Consider the following 19658-nt stretch of genomic DNA (forward strand, 5'->3'; position numbering starts at 1 on the left):
GCCACAAACCTGCAGTTTTAGGGGAAAATGTAACAGCAGCTATAACAATCATACTATCCAGTAACAATTTAATGTTGCTGACCCAATTCTTTCTCCTTGTCACTACCAAGCCCTAAAATGTGCCAACTTTGTGCATTTAAAGGTGTTGTTAGTTTGTTTTCTTTTAATGAGCTGCCTATACTAGCAAAATTTTAGAATTCTGGTTTTATTGCTTTCTTCTGCTTTCAGAAATTGAATTAACACACACTCACATAGATCAGCAAGGAATTATTTTAATTATACAGTTCACATTAATGAAACTTTTGAAATCAGAGAAGTTTTAAATACACAACATTGCAGGAGGTAATGAATGTAAGATGCTGGAGTTAGAAGCACTTATGAGAAGCAATGCCTGAATGAATTATTAGGACTTGCAGATACACAAAATCATGAGAGTAAACTTCTTGCTTACAGCAACTACATTATTTTGGGTTTTATCTGCATAAGGCTGTCAGCAACTACATCCATTAAATGTAGGAGATAAGACTCTTAAATCAAGAAGTAGAAACTGAGCATATATATTTATCACAGTTCACAAAAAATAAAATTGCCTAAGTAACACTCACAGTCTTTTCAGAATTTGGACTTGACTTCAAACATAACAGAGTATAAATCTACAAGTGGAAGGATCAGTGTTTCATAGATTGTATGAAATTGTTTCATAAATTATATTTATTATACTAAATTATACTAAAACAAAATAAACAAACAAAAAAAAAACCACAAAAACACACCCAACACAAATGAACAAAAAAAAAAAAAAAAGAAGAAAACTAAGTATTATCTTTAAAGAACTCAGGATTTGAATAGATACTGTAAAAGAAGAATCCTGTGAAAAGTCAGGCTGACTCCTTTGATAAGAATGTCAAGTCTTTAGGGGTTTCCAAGCCTGATTTCCCAAATAATGGGGTCAACTTAAAAGCTGGTCATAGAGCAGAACAGACTTCTTTAAAAGCTTTTAAACTGTTATTGGTTCAAAAGATTGTCATGGTTTTCAATAATGCAAAGAGAAAATTTTATTTTGTTGCTGGTTTAAGGGGCACCACTTCAAACTTTTCTAAATTGTTTTAGGAGAACAGACTCACAGACCCTTTTGAAAAGCTAGGGAAGTGACTTCAAAGGGAAGAGAGTCTTTGTCCGCTAAGCAGGTTTACGACCACTGATGCAAACCCTAAGTAAGGGCTGAAAAGAACACTCAGAGAATCTTTATGGAGATCCTTAAGGAAGATGAACAAGTCAAATGAAATTAAAGATAGTTCAAATCCTAGCACTAATAACCAGAACACAATAGTTTTACAGATGTGCTTTTTCAGTGTAGGATATAGTGATATCCTTAGACTATCCCATCCCTGGATCACTGCTTGGAGCTGAATTCTGTAACATTCTTAATGCCACATTCACATTGCTACAAATGCCATCAATGATTTATTTAAGTAACAAGAGGCACACATAAAGTTACTTTCCAGTAATGGACAGAATACTTTACCTTTGCAGCAACCATTCAAATTATTTCAAAAGAACTCACCTACATTCCAATAAATAATTTCTGCAAAGCTGTTTCCCCATAGAAAATAACATAAAATATCACTCTTACTTAAGTTACTAAAGTACATTTTAAATCATGAAATTCAAGCTTCAGAAGATAAAAGAAGCGCATGTGATATCATGTCAGCCTGTAGTGATATATCAGTGAAAAAATGTTAGGCTTTTGGAGACTATGTTTAAAAAGGAACAGTGGGATTACGGCAAAGTCAAAACTTTCTTCCAGTTTAATGACATCCAGAAGAAGAAAAGCCTTAGTGGAGAGAACAAGAAATTGGTTTGTATTACTGGGTCTCTCTCTGCTATTTTTTTTTAGCTTTGGTGATGTTACAATACAAAGCAGGATCATGACATTTTAAATCCATCAGCAAATTCCTGAAATGGCTGCTTTCTTTATTTTCATCACTAAGCTGTAAAAGCTAAGCCAAACACAAAAACTCATTTGAAGAAAAATACCTTCCTAAAAAGAAACCAAAAGAGAGATAAGCTGAAAATCTGCACTATTAAATACAAGATACTCTTCCTACTATGTATGGGTGAGATAATATTATGCAACACATTAAAATATAAAATACTTGACTGTGCTCCTTTTTATGTTTTATACTGAGAAGACAGTTAATTATTATGTCACGGCCATTTCTAAATTATTCTCTAATTTCAGAGGTTGTGGAGCACTTTTAAATGACAAATTAATTATGCAATTTTATGCCAATACAAAATCCAAATCAAATGAAGCACCAGTTAATCTGTCTTTTTACCTATTTCTTGCAAAAGTGATTGAGTGTCTTCTTAGAATGATACATCAACCAAACCAAACTATACGTGTAAGAAAGACCTTCTAAAATAATTTTTTAAATTTTCCCAATTTGGGAGTTGCTTTTTATGATTTAAAAATAAGGAAAACAATAAAAGGTTTGAAATAAACATGGGAAGTACAGAGGTATGTACAGAATATAGGATGTCTGGACAAAAATGCTCTCAGCAAAATATAGGTAAATAAAGAAAACTAATTTGCTGCTAAAGTCCTACGTTGGTTATATAGCAGGCTTCAGACTTTAATTGCATTGAAGTGATAACTGTCAAATATTATATAAAGTCTGTGCATTAACATTATTTATAGATCACATAATTGGCCAAATGATTAGAACCCCATTTCACTGGCACAGAAAATTACCTGATGGATGAGAGATCTTACTCAAGTGATGCCACACAAAATCGTTGAAATATTCCTAAAGTTTCAGTTTGAACGATCTTTTCTTTGTAAATAAGAATTTTTATATAACAATATAATATTTTCATATTATATAGAAACTTCATTGTTGTCTGATTCTTCATGTGACACTCCATCAGCATTTCCTCTTAATTCCTTCGAACTACTTCCCATCTGTTCAGACTTATTTTACCACAAAAAGTACAACCTTATGCCAAGATGCAACTTTTGGTTTTATAAAAAAAACACTTCAACCCTGTATTTTCTGAAAAAGGAACAACATCTTTGAACAATGTATCATTCTATCCTGAAGCAAATCTAATCATGCAAAGCACAGGAGATGCTATATTTTGTTCAGTAAGGAAAAAATACATTAGATTTATCTTGTAGGATTTGCTTCAGTAAATATAACCCAGGAGGGCTTACTATACTTAGCTCAGTGTCACTCAGTGCAACAAGTGACCAACATTTAATCAGTATTAATGAGAGATTTTTCATACATGCTGTGTCACAAAAACTATGCTTCCAAAACAAACAGAATAAGAAAGAAGATCTAACAGGCCTTCATAAACTGGGTATTACAATTCAGACTTCAAAAGTCAATAATCCTGTCTCTTAATTCCTACACCATGTGCAACACAAAACTTTCTGGAACAGGTTCTCCATAAGTGGGGATTGATCTGCTGCAAGTCCTGGAAGTCATTCAGCAGGATCCTTCCCACTGAACCCAGGCCTTTTTGAAGCCCCTGGAAAGTATCTGCAGGTGAATACTTGGGGTCAGAGTACACTGATATTTTAATATTTGCACCATCCTGACTTCATAAACTGTTACTTAAGTGGCAGCTTTGAAGTTTTAGAACACTGTCATTTTTATCTAATAATGTTCTAAAACAGACTTATGAAGGGACTTTTTTTGTTTATACTAAAAAAAAAAAAATATTTTCTTCATATTTCTCTCTTTTGGTTTATAGTACCATTACCTAGTGAGTTCAAGAAAAAAACACAATAAACCTAAACAGGAAAAAAACCCAAGCAAACAACTACTTCAGTCAGAAACAGCAGCTACTGAGAAATTGTTTTAAGATAAACCAAGATAACTACATCTAGTTAAAACCTATACAGTATTTCATAACCTGGGCAAAATATAATCTGAGATGAGAGGTTTCCCACGATACTTTCACTTAGTTTGGCACATTTTTATGTTCTTTTTATTTCCCCCCATTAAAATACATCAAAATAATTTATTCTAAAGTCTGCGCTTGAGCTATTAGATTACTTTTATAAAGGTAATTTCAAACCAATACTACCACCAGTAGTATATTGTACCACAGAGATGTTTACCACCTTTACTTACCAATGTAACTGGGAGTGCTGGTGGCATACACCAAGTTCAGAGAATACATAAGTTAGCTGTCTTTTTACAAGTAACTCTTTAAACCACATACTTTTTCAATGAAGCAGGCCATAACTCCAGTATCCCCATGGTACTAGTGCTACTACTAGAATTTTGATCCAGAAACACTTTAAAATAATTTCTCACCAAAGTCAGGATTCTTGTATTGATCAAATAGTTTTTATAACATTTATGCTGTGATCTAATTCTGGACTATAAATTATATCTTCTGCACTACTCTGTTCTGTCTTACATGGTATAGACTTTAAACTGAATGGTTTTTCTCAGCAACCAACCAAGGTAAATAAATGTGATGCATTAGTACATCATCCCACAACTCTGTATATGGTGCACATTAAGGTTGTATTCATTTACCATCTGAATGTAATTCCTTTTACCACATCAACTATTAGTTACAAGTCATAAATAGAGCATTGTTCTTCCTGGAACTCAAAGGTCTGTGTTGCATCAAGCAGTACTAAACATCTTTATCCTGCTGGAAATTCCATGCATCCCATTTTAATAACACCTGAAGCTGGATACTGACAAAAGAGCAGCATCCAAACTCCTTCTGTGTTTCCAGTCTCAAAATACACACATCCTTGGTTGCCTCAAAACTTGCTCTACAATGCTTCTTTGAATTACTGATTGACAAGTCCTGACACACAATCTCTTAGCTAACTGAAAACAAGGATGATAGAAATGTTACGCCTAATACTGTAGGATATACTTTTAGCCAAAACAAATCTTTATGGCACACAAATTTACATGCTTATCAGTATCAAGCCACTATGGCTTTTTAACTGCTTTCCAAACTGTCTGTTGAAGCTCTTCTCAATGAAGACCTTGTCCCCATAGGTATCTGTGACACAACTTTTATCATTATATAAATACAAAATTATCTGGCTTGTGTGCCAGCATTGCAGATTTCCAGATATACCAGAATTCATCCACCTGTTACTCCTCATCTCTTTTCCAGTTAAATATGTGGAAGGTAGAACCATCATTTCTATGTGATTTACAGAGTACTTGGAGGCCTCCATACAATGAGGTGCAATGAGGCCACAAACTCTTTGAGGTATCAATGTGTTACAGCTGAAAGAAGAAAGGACAGTGACCTTTTGTGGCTGCAGAATTTAAGGCTCAGTTCTAGATTCATGCAGACGGCACCAGTCCTTGTTACTTGTGAAGCTACAGGGAACTGCGGGACCATTTACAGCATCAGGGGTTCTGTCCACTAAGCTTTCATGAGGCTTTCAAGGCTAACATTGACTAATGCAATAAATGTTAGGTAAAAGAATATTTAGTCATTGCTACACCTTTCAAAAACATGCTACGGATACTTTTTCCAAGCTTCGTCTATCTTCTCTATGATATACTTGATGTACTTGTAACACACAAAGAAATTGTACTTGTAACACACAAAGAAAAATGTAACACTGTGCTTCTTAAAGCCCTTTAAAATAAAAAGAAAAATGTAATCAATTTCTTTTTATGGTCCCACTTAACAAAATACTCCTGGACCTATTTCTATTTCAGTTCTTATGTTGAACTTAAATTCACATTGTATTTTCTCATTATAATCTCAACAAAAAGGCTAAGAAATTATACTAGAAATGAATTTTTTTTGCCTTCAAAATGTGAATACGTATTTTTAATTTTTTACTATATGGTGCTTAGAATCCATTCCTGAGATCAGCTTCAACTGAATGCCAGCAGATGGTGCTCAAGGACTCTGGCTTTACACACAACATTGTCCTGTCCTGCCATTTTTGAGAAACAAAGAATATTTGTTACATCTGCAGTAAAACAATGTTATACTAACACTGAATTATTTACTGGCTATTTTTTTTTTAAGAAAGGCTCACACAATAATGTACAAAATGTGTGCATGGGTAAAAAAATAAAAGTGCTATTGAGCACCTAAAGGAGCACGTGCAGACTGTCCTAAAACTCGGTGCTGGAGCAACACTCTTTTGCTACCAGGCTGACTTCAGTATTGCATTTATAGCTGCAGAATTTCAAACATATTTTAGTATTTTGAGTCTCTGAAAATTTTTAGCTATTCTGGTAGACAGAAAGTAACAGTTAATAGGAGAATTTTCATTATTAACTAGCCTGATTAACAATTTATGGACATTTTGATACCTCTGCTACTTAGCACGATAAATGAAAAAGGAAACACTAACAGGTAAGCTTTTTACAGCTACTTCCCAATTCATTTTTTTAAGAGAAGCTGCTATTAAGGAAATTACTTTCAATTTTTTTAAAATAATGATTAGAATTCTAAATTAATATTTATACTACAAACAATCTATGGAAATGTGGACCCTCATCTTCTCTACTACCATTGGTTTTGGAAGAAATTTTGAAAATAGAAGTCCAGATCATGCAGAGCTAGCAACCAAGACATAGGTTAATTCAAGATGAGGAAGAGGGAAGAAGGCAAAGACGAGTTTTTTGGCTACTGAGTTAACAGCAGACACAGGACCTGCTTGAAATCAGTATGAATGTTCACTGCATGCAGAGAGAAGCATATATGCAAATCCTCACAGAATTCAACTTTACAGGATTAGAGTGTCTGAGTCCAAAGAAATTATAACCGAGAACATTATTCTTTCATCAACCAACACAAAGATGCTCCTCAGGTATAATGTCAAAATTTCAATTGCTTGCATTGTCCACTTTAATAATTAATAATGAAGCACTCATAAAAAAAAGTTTTAATTTTCCAACTGAAAAATGTCTGCAGCAGTTGATGAAATACAGTTAATTCAACTTATAATTACCAATACAATTAAAAATAATGATTTCTTTAGTTTCAATATCATAGCTTTAATGTTAATAATGTTTTATAATTATTTTATCATACATACACTATTATATATATACTATACATTTAATAATATATCATATATATAATTAATATATTATATTTAATATCATATAATATATTTAATACATTATATATTAATTATTATATTATATATAATTTTATGTATTAATATTATATATATTTAAAATATATTTATATATAATATATGTTTATTATATATTTTATATATATTATATATATTTAATAATAATAATGTTAATTGATAAAAGTCTTGCAGGTATTCAAATATTTATTTAGGAATTCTAGCTAAATAAAAACCAAACAAAAATGCAGTTTCTTTTAAAATTAGCTTGGATAGGAACAAGACTGTTTTTCAGCAAGACAAGCAATGTAATCAATTTTGAATCCTTTGGGAGATTTTGTATTTTATAAATTGAAAAAATTATCCATTTTAAAAATTTGCATCTAAGGGAGACATTCTACACATTTTCAATAGCAAAACTGTTCAGTGAATCTCTCCAATTAAATCTTAGTTAAATGAAGTAATTGTATTTTTAAATATGATATCAGGCACTTACATTCACGTGAGTCCTGCTAAGCAGCTCCACAACCAAACCCATTTATTTCCCACCCTTCAGAATACCTGAATATAGTACCCTCTAAAAAATATGAAGCTATGCAATGAAAGCACCCCCATAGTCCTCGTGATGCAAATGTGATACATACAGAGAGTAACATTTTCTAGTTTTATGGGCTAACATAAAAGAGGTAATATAATTTGTTTTATTCACATATGCGTGGAAGATCAATGCAATAACTCAGAAGAGAGCCCATTACTATTAGCAGTAGTGATACTGTTACACACAGACTGTACATTTCATAGCACTGAAGATTTTTATCCGTCGAGCCTTAATTTCTTTAGCAAATAAAATTTCTAATTAAAAATATTTTGGTTTTTTCAAAATATGAAAACTAAAACCTAATTGTGAACACATTCCTAGATACTTGAAAGCAACGGAACCATATTTTCATATTCCATTAATAAAGTCAAAAATAGCAGAAAAACACTTTAACTGGGCTATAGAAATGCCTACCAATTTTTAAGTACAAACCATTTTAGAAGCATAAACAATACTAAGAAAAATTCACCACCATAAACCTCCCCTTCAAGAAAGTAAACCCAAACAAAATAGCTGCACTGAAAAATCCAAAACCTTGAAGACACAGATTTGCACCCACTGACATTCATGACTGGCCTCTACCTTGTCCATGTAGGTGAAGGATTATTAAAGAAAACTGGAGAAAATAGGATATTCCAACTACAAAATCATGTGTTGGTATAGGAAAATCACAAATATGTGTGTAGAAAAAGATTTGGTGACAATTTTTAATATATAACAGCTAGAGATGGCCTCCTAGATATTATTATAACCAATACAGAAAAACAAATTAAAAAAACACCTTGCTGAAAGGAATTTACAGGGAAGTGGCAAAGATATGAGAATGTTCAATACACTTTATAAGGAAGAGATTAAGGACAAGATAATTCCAGAAGTATTTTGGGAAAACAGGCTTCAATAAGTACAGAATATCCTTCTGTAAGATCTCATGGGCAGTTAAGCCCACAGAAAACAAAGGAAAAGATAAGAAGCGAATGCAGTACAGGGATAAGACAGGCAAGATCCCAGCTGGCACAACTCAGAGTTCTCCAGTGACTTTGACACAGGAAAGTCAGGCAGAAAGATCAAAATAAATGAGGTTATTTCTGAAACAGTGTAAGCAACAAGGTATGAGCAAAGAGACAAACCCCAGAGAGCCACACATAGATGAGATGTAACTAACAAGGACATCAAAAATAACATTCTAAAACCATGAAAATATGCCAAGTTTTCTAAGAAGTTGGTTTGTTATTAGGGCAGGCAATACCAGTAGATGATGCCGCACAAAGTACTTCAAGAAAAGGTCGGCTGAAGTCAGACAGCAAACCCAAATAAAACCAGCAGTGAAAACTGTTGTCCCAACTAGAGAATGAGGTGTTTGGTACTCAATTGGCCTGATAATAGTGAGATGAGAATACTGTGACAATGAATGATCCCAGAGTTATAACAATTGTTTCAGGGATATTGGGTGGGGTTCTGCAAGACTAAAAAAAGTATTGTTTTGTTTAAGAAGCAGGAAAAAGAAAAACTAGAGAGTAGTCTGCTTAATCCCAACAAAGAGAAAAAACACTGGCAGAACATTTACGTTTTTATATATACACACACAATTTCCTACAAGAAAACAAGGAGATGTGTAACAGCTGATTTGGATTTGTTCTAAACAAATCATGTCAAAGCTATTTTTTCCTTGCAATGGCAAAGTAACAGGACGTGTTCAGGGAGAAATCACATATTTTTACTTCAGTAAGAACTCCAGTGCTGTTCCATGTCAGCAATTTCTTAAGGAAAACAGGGAAGCACACATTCAGAAAATACTATTATATATTGGAAAGCTATATTCTGAAAGCTATTCATTGTCAAAATGGTAAACGTATTGATGGGCATTCCTGAACTGCGTACTAGCTAACATTTGCTTTAATGACCAATTTAATAGAATAAGACTGCAAAGTGTATTTGCTGATACGAGTTGCTGCAAGGCTGCTGCAGGACAGGATGAGAATTCAAAGTAAGTTTGACAAATTGGAGACACAGTCTGAAAAAGAATACACTTCAGAAAGTTTAAAGATGAGATTCTACAGCTAAATTACAAAGAGAAGGAGACACAAGTGAATAGATTCTTCAGAAAGCACTGAAATTCATACTAGCTCATGCCCATAAAAGAACTGACAATGTCATGGTGTTTTGAAAGAAACAGATATTCCCTGGGGATGTGAAAAATCCTGGTCTGTAAAACAGGTTGTTTTCTACTTATTACCGGAAAGGCTTCAGCTGCATTCCTGGGTCTACTTTGAGGAAGACAGTCAACTGAAGAGAGGAACACACAAAAAAAAGTAGAGGTCAGGAAAAACATGACTTATGGCAAAAAACAAAGAATTGAGTTATTCAAGTTGGAGGCAAAGAATTGTAGGTCATGGCAATCCAAATAACTGGAAGTAGCTGCAAGAAGGAAAAAATTGTTCTCTACACAAAGGAAAAATAGATAAAAGATGATAGAATGCAACTGCTGCAAAAAGAACTGGATACTAGGCTGAACACTGCGAAAAGACTGCTGAGGACAGGGCTTCTCAGGCCCCAGAATGTATTTGCTGTAGTTTCTAAGGGAAGATTGGACAAAATCAGGGGAGATTGATTTTGGCATAGTTAAGCCTTCATCTGGAAAAGAGAACAGATCAGGTGACCAAAGCTCCTGCCCGCCCTGTTTCCTATGGTTCTGTGATTACAAAGGAAAATTCAATCCCCCGACCTAGGAAATGTCCAAACATCAGGAGTTGCCACTTGAGCTTCAAAGAGAAAGTGCGATCTGAAAGTGATGCTCACCATTTGTATGCAAATGAATTCTCTCATCTCTTTTCTCCAGCCATCACACAATCCCTCCTCCCACCCCCCACTTCTGTCCTCCCCTCCACCTCCACTTCCTTAGGCTGGGCAAGGACAAAACACAGCATCTTTCCACAGCCCTCTCCCAGGAATCTACACACATTCTAGCACACAAGTCCTTGTGCATAATGTCACATCCCCAAGTGGTGCCTTGGAGCCTCTAAATATGCAGGAGCCAACTTAGTGTGCCACAGATCACACACGGGCTCCAAGGAGTACCGAGGGGAAGGCCATATCCTCTCCCTCTTACCTCCCCCCAAGGCAGCCACACGCCAAGGAGAGGAAAGGGAAACCCCCTTTTGCACTATGCAAAGTGACTTTACATCTCCACAGTAAATTATGCGTTCATGTGAAAGCAAAACAGCTCAAGGCTATTCCAAAGGATACAACTGCTTCCGGTCCTCAGCCCTGCTCTGAATTATTCCAAGGCTTGGTCAGAAATTGTCCCCAGAAACATTTTTGCATCAGAAAAAGGCCTGTGCTCCAAAGTGAAGTAGTGCCATACGTTTACGTTTTCAAAACCAATTAATTTAGAAAGAGGAAAACTTTACATTTGATCAAAGAGCATAATGAAATATTTTTTGCATTTCAGGTTTTAATTTGAGAATGAAAAAAATGATTTGACCTAAATGTAATCAAGCTGTTTTGTGAAGAATAAAATAGTTTCCAGCAGATGTGTCCCATGTATAGAAATTTCATATCTCTGAGACCTCAATTTGTCAGATTTGGTTTACATTCATCAGTGCATTTTAGAGGTATTGGAGAGAAACTAAATAAGATAGTGAGACTCCATAGCTGTAATTTCTTTAAAAAGTCAGCCTCAAAGTTAAAAGCTAAATTACATAAATAATTAGTATTTTGTTAACCTTTTTCTTTTGTTAAACCAAAACCAGAAATCTTTTTCAAAAATATTTTCAAACTTGACTTTTTCAAAGTCAAGTTAGCTCGAGAATTGTCCTTGATAAAGAATATCAAGCCACTTATTTATCATGTGTGCCATAGCCCACCTGGCTTGCCAACTTAAGTATCATTCTAAAACATAAATATACAGAGCCAAGGAACCAGAGCTCAGTTCTCTGAAAGTAAAGAAATCAGACAAGTAAACCTAAATAAAATGTAACTGGTGGAATAATGGGTGCCTAATGGGATATTATTTAGAGTAGATGGATCATATCAGCCTGCTGGCTGATATGCATTAAAGCAATAGGTACTATGAGAAGAGGAAAGAAACACTCCCTGGTTTAAATCACTTTTTCTTGAAATTACTCTGGCACCATGATTTGGTTAAATACCATTAGTGCACACTGTTGTGAAGTCATCTTAAGATGGACATTAGAAATAATTAAATAGAGGAAAAATAGAGAAGAAATACCAACTTTGAGAGTATGCAAAATTTCAGTGAATAGTGTTCATTGAAAGCATGAATAAACTATATTTTGAAGTAAAAGAATCATTAGCTTCAAATACAGAAAGATATTAAACCAGTTAAATATCAACATGCTGCAAATGGATGGAAGTTACAGCTGCAGTAACAGAGCTCAGAACCCAACAAATCTGCTGGTGCTTTCCATTTCTGACACGATCAGAACTAAGCAGAAACAGGTCCTTTCATTTGTCTTTTCAAAAAAAATTTCACTGAACAGAGAAGCCTACAGACAGCTATTTCTGGGAAAAATTAAACACCCCAGATTACCATCTCTTTGAAGCAGGAACTGTCTATACCCATGCCTAGGACTACGTATAGTGACACAAGATCCCAATCGATAGCAGAGGTTTCCAGGCATGCTGTATCACAAAAAACCTCACATAAAGGCAGTTGGTAAACACAGGAGCCATTGCAAGTCCCTAGAAGTCCAAGTCTAATAGAAGTACAAGCACAGAGATTTACCAGGTAGCTACGGTGTGATTTTAAAGAGCAGCTAGAATTGCCTGGCATTGCCTCTGAAAAGTGCAAAATTCTAATACCTTAGAAATCTGCATTAGAGAAGACAGTCAATGGATTGCAACAAAATGTACATATTTGATATTCAAACAGTAGGTACAGAACCTCAGCAAATGATCTGTTAGGGTGATCAAGGAGCCTATAGCCTCAAGGTCTCGTTCACGCAGCAGGCAAGCCTGGCAAGTGTGAGACAAGTACAACTTCTCAAGGTAACTGAGGAATCTAGAAACTCTTTGGAGTTTCTAAGTTTTCAAGGTCTGCAAAAATAACACACAGTTTGCATTTTCTTTAAATTGATAGACTGCAAAGTATGTATGAAGTATTCACTCCCTCTCAAGCAAAGCCGTATTTATTTAAAGATGATCATAAAACTCTGCTAGCCACTTCTCAGAAAACCTCCCATCTCTTGAACAGGGTTGCTTGGAAGGACAATAGGGATAGTTTTCACACATCCTCTGCCTCAAGATTCTGCAACTGTGTGAACTGAGGTGAATCTCCTTCAACTTTTGAATAGCTTTCACAATCAACATCAAATAATTTGCAAGTTAAATTCAAATATTCGTTCTGATAATAATTAGTTGTGCTTCTTCAAAGTCACTCACAGGATGCAATTTTCAGTCAAGCCACCTCTGTGTTTCAAATTCAAATAACTCCAGATGAGTAACAGACTGAATATGGAACACACAGCTTTACCAAACTGATTGATTTGGAAGATGTCAGGTATTGTTTTGATTATATAAAACTGTGTGCCAACTATAACTGCAATAGATGACAGATCTAATACCATTTCTTGCTTTCCAGATGTCCATTTTGCCCTCTTCAGAGCAGTTTTTACCAGTATTTAAACAGGGTCAGAGAAGACTTGAAATGAATGGAAGAATACCTAAGAAATACTCTTCATATGATAGAATAACCTTTTCTTACCCCTTCCCTTCAGGGCATTTTATTTTTTGCTGAAGAGGACTTCTGTTTGGCTATGAAGTGCCCCTAAATTTATATATATAAGCTCTCACAAGAGGTCTTGAAAGCTCCTCACTCCTGTAAAATGGCTTACTCCAGTCTTTTTTTCCACTGTATCTCCCCTTTTCTTTGCTTTGGGGATCAGAAATTATTTGTGTGTGTGTGTGTGGAGTGAGACTGGCATAAACCAGCAAAGATCACTTTCTACCTTTCCTGCTTTATAATACAGAGTTGAACAGTCATAGTGGTTCAGTGTTTTTCATAGAGTTAAAAGAGAGCATTGTCATGAATAAAAGACAGGATTCAGGAATTCCTGGGAAATGGTGCAAGATGGAAGAGAATAAATACTTTGGCAAGTGCAAGGTGAGTTTGAGTGGGGAAGGATTAAAACTGAATAAAAATTCTGCCTTATTCGTTTGGTTATATTCTTGCACTGCAACCAATCAGAATGCCTCCTGTGTGATTGTGAGGATTGGGCACATAGCACCCTACCTACAATTCTGTTCTGTAAAGTGTTTGCTAAAGGCATTTTGAGATAACTTCCCTATTAACTATTTTTTTTTTTTTGGTTTTTTCTTACCTCTTGGGTTATCACCGATGATGTTGGTTTTGCCATTCCAGTACCAGAGCAGCAAGGTTGCATCCCGGGATCCTGAGAGGATGTAACAATTCCCTCCAATGTAGGACTCTGAACGAGCCAGACAGGTCACAACATCCCAGTGGCCAAACACTACTTGCATCAGTTTACCTGGAACACAGCAAATTGATTCTTTAAAAACTACCCTCTTATTCTAAGACAAATTAAATACGTTATAAAGTATTTTAGAAATATTTTCTTTGTCCAAAAAATAAAAAAGCTCAAAATAGAACTGTACTGGGGAGTACTATTTTCTCTTTATTTATTTGGTGGGAACTTAATTAAAAGTGCAGCAGTCCTTACAATCCATACAAAAAAATACTTTCAGTTGCTCAATATTATACTTTATTCAAAAGTCTGACTGGATGTGCTGAAGCCCAGCAATTGCAGTTCTTGAAGAAGCAGGATAAGAACACACACACACTTTTCTCATGCACCTACTCAGCCCCTTCAAGTAGCTGGGGCCAGGACAAATCCTGCACCCAATCACACTTTTGTGAAGTGTGATGCCTCCAACGTGTGACTCTGGCTTTCTCAACCCAAATGACCATTTGTTCTTTGGGCTGACTAAAGAACAAGAAGGAACAGAAGGGCTTTGGAAGGATTGACAAGACAGGCCAAAAAAGAAACAGGAAATACAGACTACTGCATTTCTAAATATAAATTTAAAAAAATTAAATTAAATATTCTGAAAAGCATTTAAAAATAATAAGTAACACAGATCAGTGTTGGGACTTAAGCACATTTTTATAAAATAATTTGTTGCATGAACTAAAAACTATCCCTAAATATGGGTAATAGGGAACACTTCACAGCCTCTTTTTAAACAGTACAAAAGCACTGCATTTGTATCCAGCCACTAAATAACAATTAATGGCAATAAAAGACTTAAGGGAGTGGTTCGAAGGAAAGAACAAAAATACACTTTACAGCTCAATTTACAACAAGATTAAAAAGGTAATTTCATTAAAGTGAAAAAAAAACAGAAAAAACCCATGACATATATATGAATTTCTACAAAAAAAGTGCTTCATGTACTTTAGTACATGTACTTTACTACATGAAGAAACAATAAAATAACAAGATGCAATTTAAAGGAAATCCGCACAACAGATTCAAAATCAAATACTGAAAAAACTAATAAGCCTGCTCTAACCTTCCAAGGGCAATTGTGAGATGAAGAGCTACCACACGAGCCATTTCTAAGTGGACAGGCCAAACTCCTGACTGCACTCTTACTGTGCATACCCACCCTGTAATGCAAGGCTGAGTAACTCAGGGACCAAATCATTATGTGATATATTTTTCAGTTGTATTGACATTACCTGGGATAATTTATACTTCTAGAACACAAGTTTATGCTATAAACATCACTGAGTTATAGAGATCTCCTTTTCAATTATTTATAATTTTATAGGTTCTGTTCTAGAAAACAAGCATTTTACAAGGTTATTTCTGCCTGGTTATTTTTATTTTGTTTTGTACAGCCTAAGATCCAATGAATTTCATCAAAACGAAAAATAAGATTTTGCTATTTTATATTGCTAAAAAAGAAATTACTCATTTCATAAGAGTTCCTCAAACTTTCCTGTTTCCTTTAACATGAGTTGTCCTCTACACAGTGATTTCAAACTTTTTCATTTGCACTCAGATATCCCTTTTTGACAGAACAAATTTTCTAGTTAATGTTTTACTTGACAGCTGTGCTACAAATAATTAAAAGAAAAATAAGACTCAAGTCTGCAGTACTGAAGCTAAAACACTGTCTAGAAGTAATTCCCACTGCTGAAGGAAGGTTTTATTGTGCTCCTGTATATTGGCTCTGCTGATAACCCATGATTTAAGCTGAAAGTATTTCCTATTAAAAACAAACAAACAAACCAACCAAAGATCTGATAGGGAAATTATTCCTTTTTTTTGTGCAAGTGCTAAAGTGTAATTGAATTCAACACTTGTGATCACTTGCCTTCATGCATTACTGATCACATCATCTTTTCCCCTTGATGTTCTGTTTATTCCAAAATATTTCCCTACTTTATTCTCATTTCAATTTGAAGCAAAGTAAACTACATCTGAATTCACTTCATTTAAGCAAGAGTTTCTATATTGACAAATAGAAGAAATAAATCTGAAACTTTTCTGACAATGGTATTTTGGTTTATACCCTGATTAGTTATGGTAGTAACAAGGTGCCTGGTGAATCTGCCATACACAGAGGAAATAATTTAAAGAGTTATTTGTAGTTCAGGTTGATACAGGGCAAGGCTACCAAAACCATACAAGTTCCTTCCATATGTGTAAAGTAAAGTACATCCTTTGATAAAATAGAATTATTTCTCAATTCATATAAATCTACCATATACACTGAATATTTATTACTGCTAGCTATCCTTTCTGAAGATCCACTTTAAATTCACAGTTCTATGTAAATTTATTTTCATCAATGAGAAAATTAACCTAAGAAGGGTCTAACAAGATGTCTGTATAATGAATTGTGGGCAGTCAATATTACATAAATGGAACTTCTCCTTTATACGTAAGGCTTTAAAATGGTAAAAATGACAGAAATACTGAACTGTGCCATGAGATCTAAAGTCTTAAAAGATTTTCATTAAAGACCAGTCTATTTTGTCACACATTTTGGTTTGCCAAGTGTGAAAAACACTGTTAACTAATATATTTAAGAAACCATGACAAACATGCAGGATATTCCCTAGGGATTAATAACCAACTGGAAAGCTTGATGGCACACACCCATTAACCACACAGGGTCATTAATCCCAAAGAAGTACCTTGCAGTGAGGTCGCTATTTCCATTGTAAGATAATTAAAGGAAAAAAAACCATACCTAGTTTTTCCTGGGGTTCCAAGGCTTTTAAATTCCTGTAGCTCTTACATGGAAAGATTCTATTTAGCATGACACATGCATGACTTCAATGCTTTGGACACACTCCAGCTGACAGACTAATTTACCTGCTGCCCATTATATCGATCAGTTTATGCTATATAAAAGAATTCAGTGGCTCCAAATCAATTCTAGTATGGCATGGCTTTCAAAGGCTTTCATAGTATTCTTTCACTAGATTTCAAAATTTCTCTTCTTATTCTATGGTACTTGCCTGTATTTCCTAAAATAATCCCAGTTTTCTGGTGCTGAAAACCAACCAGAACTAAATTCATGTAAACACTTCAGGAATAATTAACTCTCCTGATATGCCAGGCTTCATACAAACTCTCACCTGTGAAAACTACAGTGCAAAAGCAGGCATCCCTGCCCTGTAACCTTGAAGTGTAAAGCTCATTCTAAACCAGAGCTTCTCTCACATGTGCTATCATTCCCCAAAAATGAGAGCACACCATACCTGGCAGCAGTAGGGAAGGAAAGATTAGACAAGCATTATTACTAGGGGAATAAATACACACTCCACGCCTCCTCCTTTATTTGAAACAGTAGGCTGATGATGAACAGAAAAAAATCTTTTAGTCTGTTTCCCTATTTTAAAAATACATTACCTGAGTCAGTGGAGTAAACACGGAAACTCTTGTCCCAGAAGCCACAGACCAAGATGTAACGATTGTCAGAGGTGATGACAAAACACTGGGAATGCACCTGAATACTTTGGTCTAAAAGGTCAGTGATCTGCCTCCTGTGCATTCCTGTATTGCTGGCTGAACAGAAAACATACAGACCAAGACATTTTAACATCCACCTTCACAGAACAAAAGTACAATTTAGAAACTTACATTGACACCAAATACATTCCTCACTTCTGTTACTTTTTTTTTGTGGCAAGGACATTTTCTTTCTAATTCTACTTTAAATTCTCATCACACTTCTAGGAACAATGCTAATTCCTTGTAGTATATATTCTAAAATAGAAGAAATCCCCATTTTAAGAGACATGCAGCTGAGAAATAAATGAAAGATTGAACATAGGCAATGGTTAATAAGATTCCTTCCCTCCTTCTTGAAGTATAAGAAATTAAAAATTACAAACAAAGCAAAGGAATGTAATTATAAGACAATATACAAACCACATAGTGGTTCAAATGCAACACACAAAGGATCATGATTTTAAATTTTACATCAGTTGCATTTCATTGCAAGCAGTGCCATTTGGAAAAAACAGTTCAGTAAACATCACTACTGCTGAAATTTTTTTAAGCATGGCAGAAAAATTAACCAGCTTATCTCCATAATTAACTTTAGGGTTGGGAGAAATATTTGCCCTATTTTGATCACTTAATATTTTATTTCCTGAGATACTCTTGCATTAGGAACGCATAAAATGGACAGGAATCAATTAGTGAACACATTCATATTATATCTTGTCCTTGGACTAATAAGGTGTACAGATAGATAGATACACATAGGTCCCACACACATATATCATGAAAATCCTACACTGTAGGAAGAACTTTCAGTGTGCTTTGCTCCTGAAGGAACCTGATTTCCATCCCAGGCAAGTAATTTCTCCTGGGTTTGTCTGCCAACTGCTTGGAGCACTATTACTTCCATACAGGTGGTCTTCCAGACCTACCTCTGTCCTGGTCCAGTGCTCTTCTTCACTCTTTGTTCTTTGACTCCTTTCCATTCTCACAGACCAGCTACCTTCCAAGCCTTGGGATTATTCCATTTACTCTGTGTCAAATCTTTCATTTATTTGTGCTTTTGCTATATTTAAAATGTTGATAATGCCTTGTCCATATGGGTAGGAAATAATTTAGCAAGGTGTTGCCACTTGCTCTCTGCAGGTAACACAAATGTGGCCTTCACTGATCTTGGGGCCACTTAAAGAGTAACAGCCTCACGTTACAAATGCACAGTGAACTGCTCTGTATGACAAAATAGCAGCAAAGGAACCTCAAAAGACATGCAGATCAACTAATTCAGTGACGATAATGCCTTCAAAACACTTCACCTCAAAAAGAGATCTAGGGTCTGTATCATATCAGACATTGCTGGTTTATGTCTTCCTGTACACCAGAAAAATGAAGAGGGCAGGAATCCCTCCTTACGACTAAGCAACAAGATTCCTGCTATAACCATAAAAGTGTAATTTTGTGGTCCTCTTAGGTGCCATTTCTAGGTAAATGTGTCTAGCCACAATTAAAAACCTCTAATATTACCTACATAATTACTTGCTTGCACCCAATGATGCTACTTAGCAATGACAAAGAAAGCCTTAAACCTTTTAAACTATGTCCAGTGTAATCACAAGGCTGATTTGAGATCAATTGTAGGAAGACAATATTAAACCATTTTTCAGAATGTGAACATTGACTTTAAAGGTCTCTGTACCAATGTGATTTGGGGTTTTTTGCTGTAATATTTATTTGCACTTCTAAGATCTACTTGATAGCAGATTTTAAAGCAGAGCCCAAATTTCCTGCTCCAAACAGTTTTTGGATAAAATCTGTTTCAGGAAGGAAAGGAGAGTTACAGCCCATGTCTGCCTCATAATAACTACTGCATTATTCAGATAAGGATTGATTTCAGAAACTCGGGAAAAACACTTCAATTTTATCAGATCTATAAAATGGTTTCATATGCCCCCACTCC

General features: G+C 34.9%; 1 protein-coding gene across 1 annotated transcript in view; it reads right to left on the minus strand.

The window, feature by feature from the left end:
* Nucleotides 1–19658, minus strand: part of LRBA (LPS responsive beige-like anchor protein) — a 370657-nt gene that overhangs the window by 14205 nt on the left and 336794 nt on the right. The window contains exons 52-53 of the mRNA XM_058804238.1: nucleotides 17609–17764; nucleotides 14039–14206 (exon numbers count right to left, since the gene is read on the minus strand). Of these exons, the coding sequence (XP_058660221.1) occupies nucleotides 14039–14206; nucleotides 17609–17764 (324 nt within the window). The remainder of the gene's footprint in view (nucleotides 1–14038; nucleotides 14207–17608; nucleotides 17765–19658) is intronic.

The sequence above is a fragment of the Ammospiza caudacuta genome, chromosome 4, assembly GCF_027887145.1.
Source record: "Ammospiza caudacuta isolate bAmmCau1 chromosome 4, bAmmCau1.pri, whole genome shotgun sequence".
NCBI classification, from domain to species: domain Eukaryota; kingdom Metazoa; phylum Chordata; class Aves; order Passeriformes; family Passerellidae; genus Ammospiza; species Ammospiza caudacuta.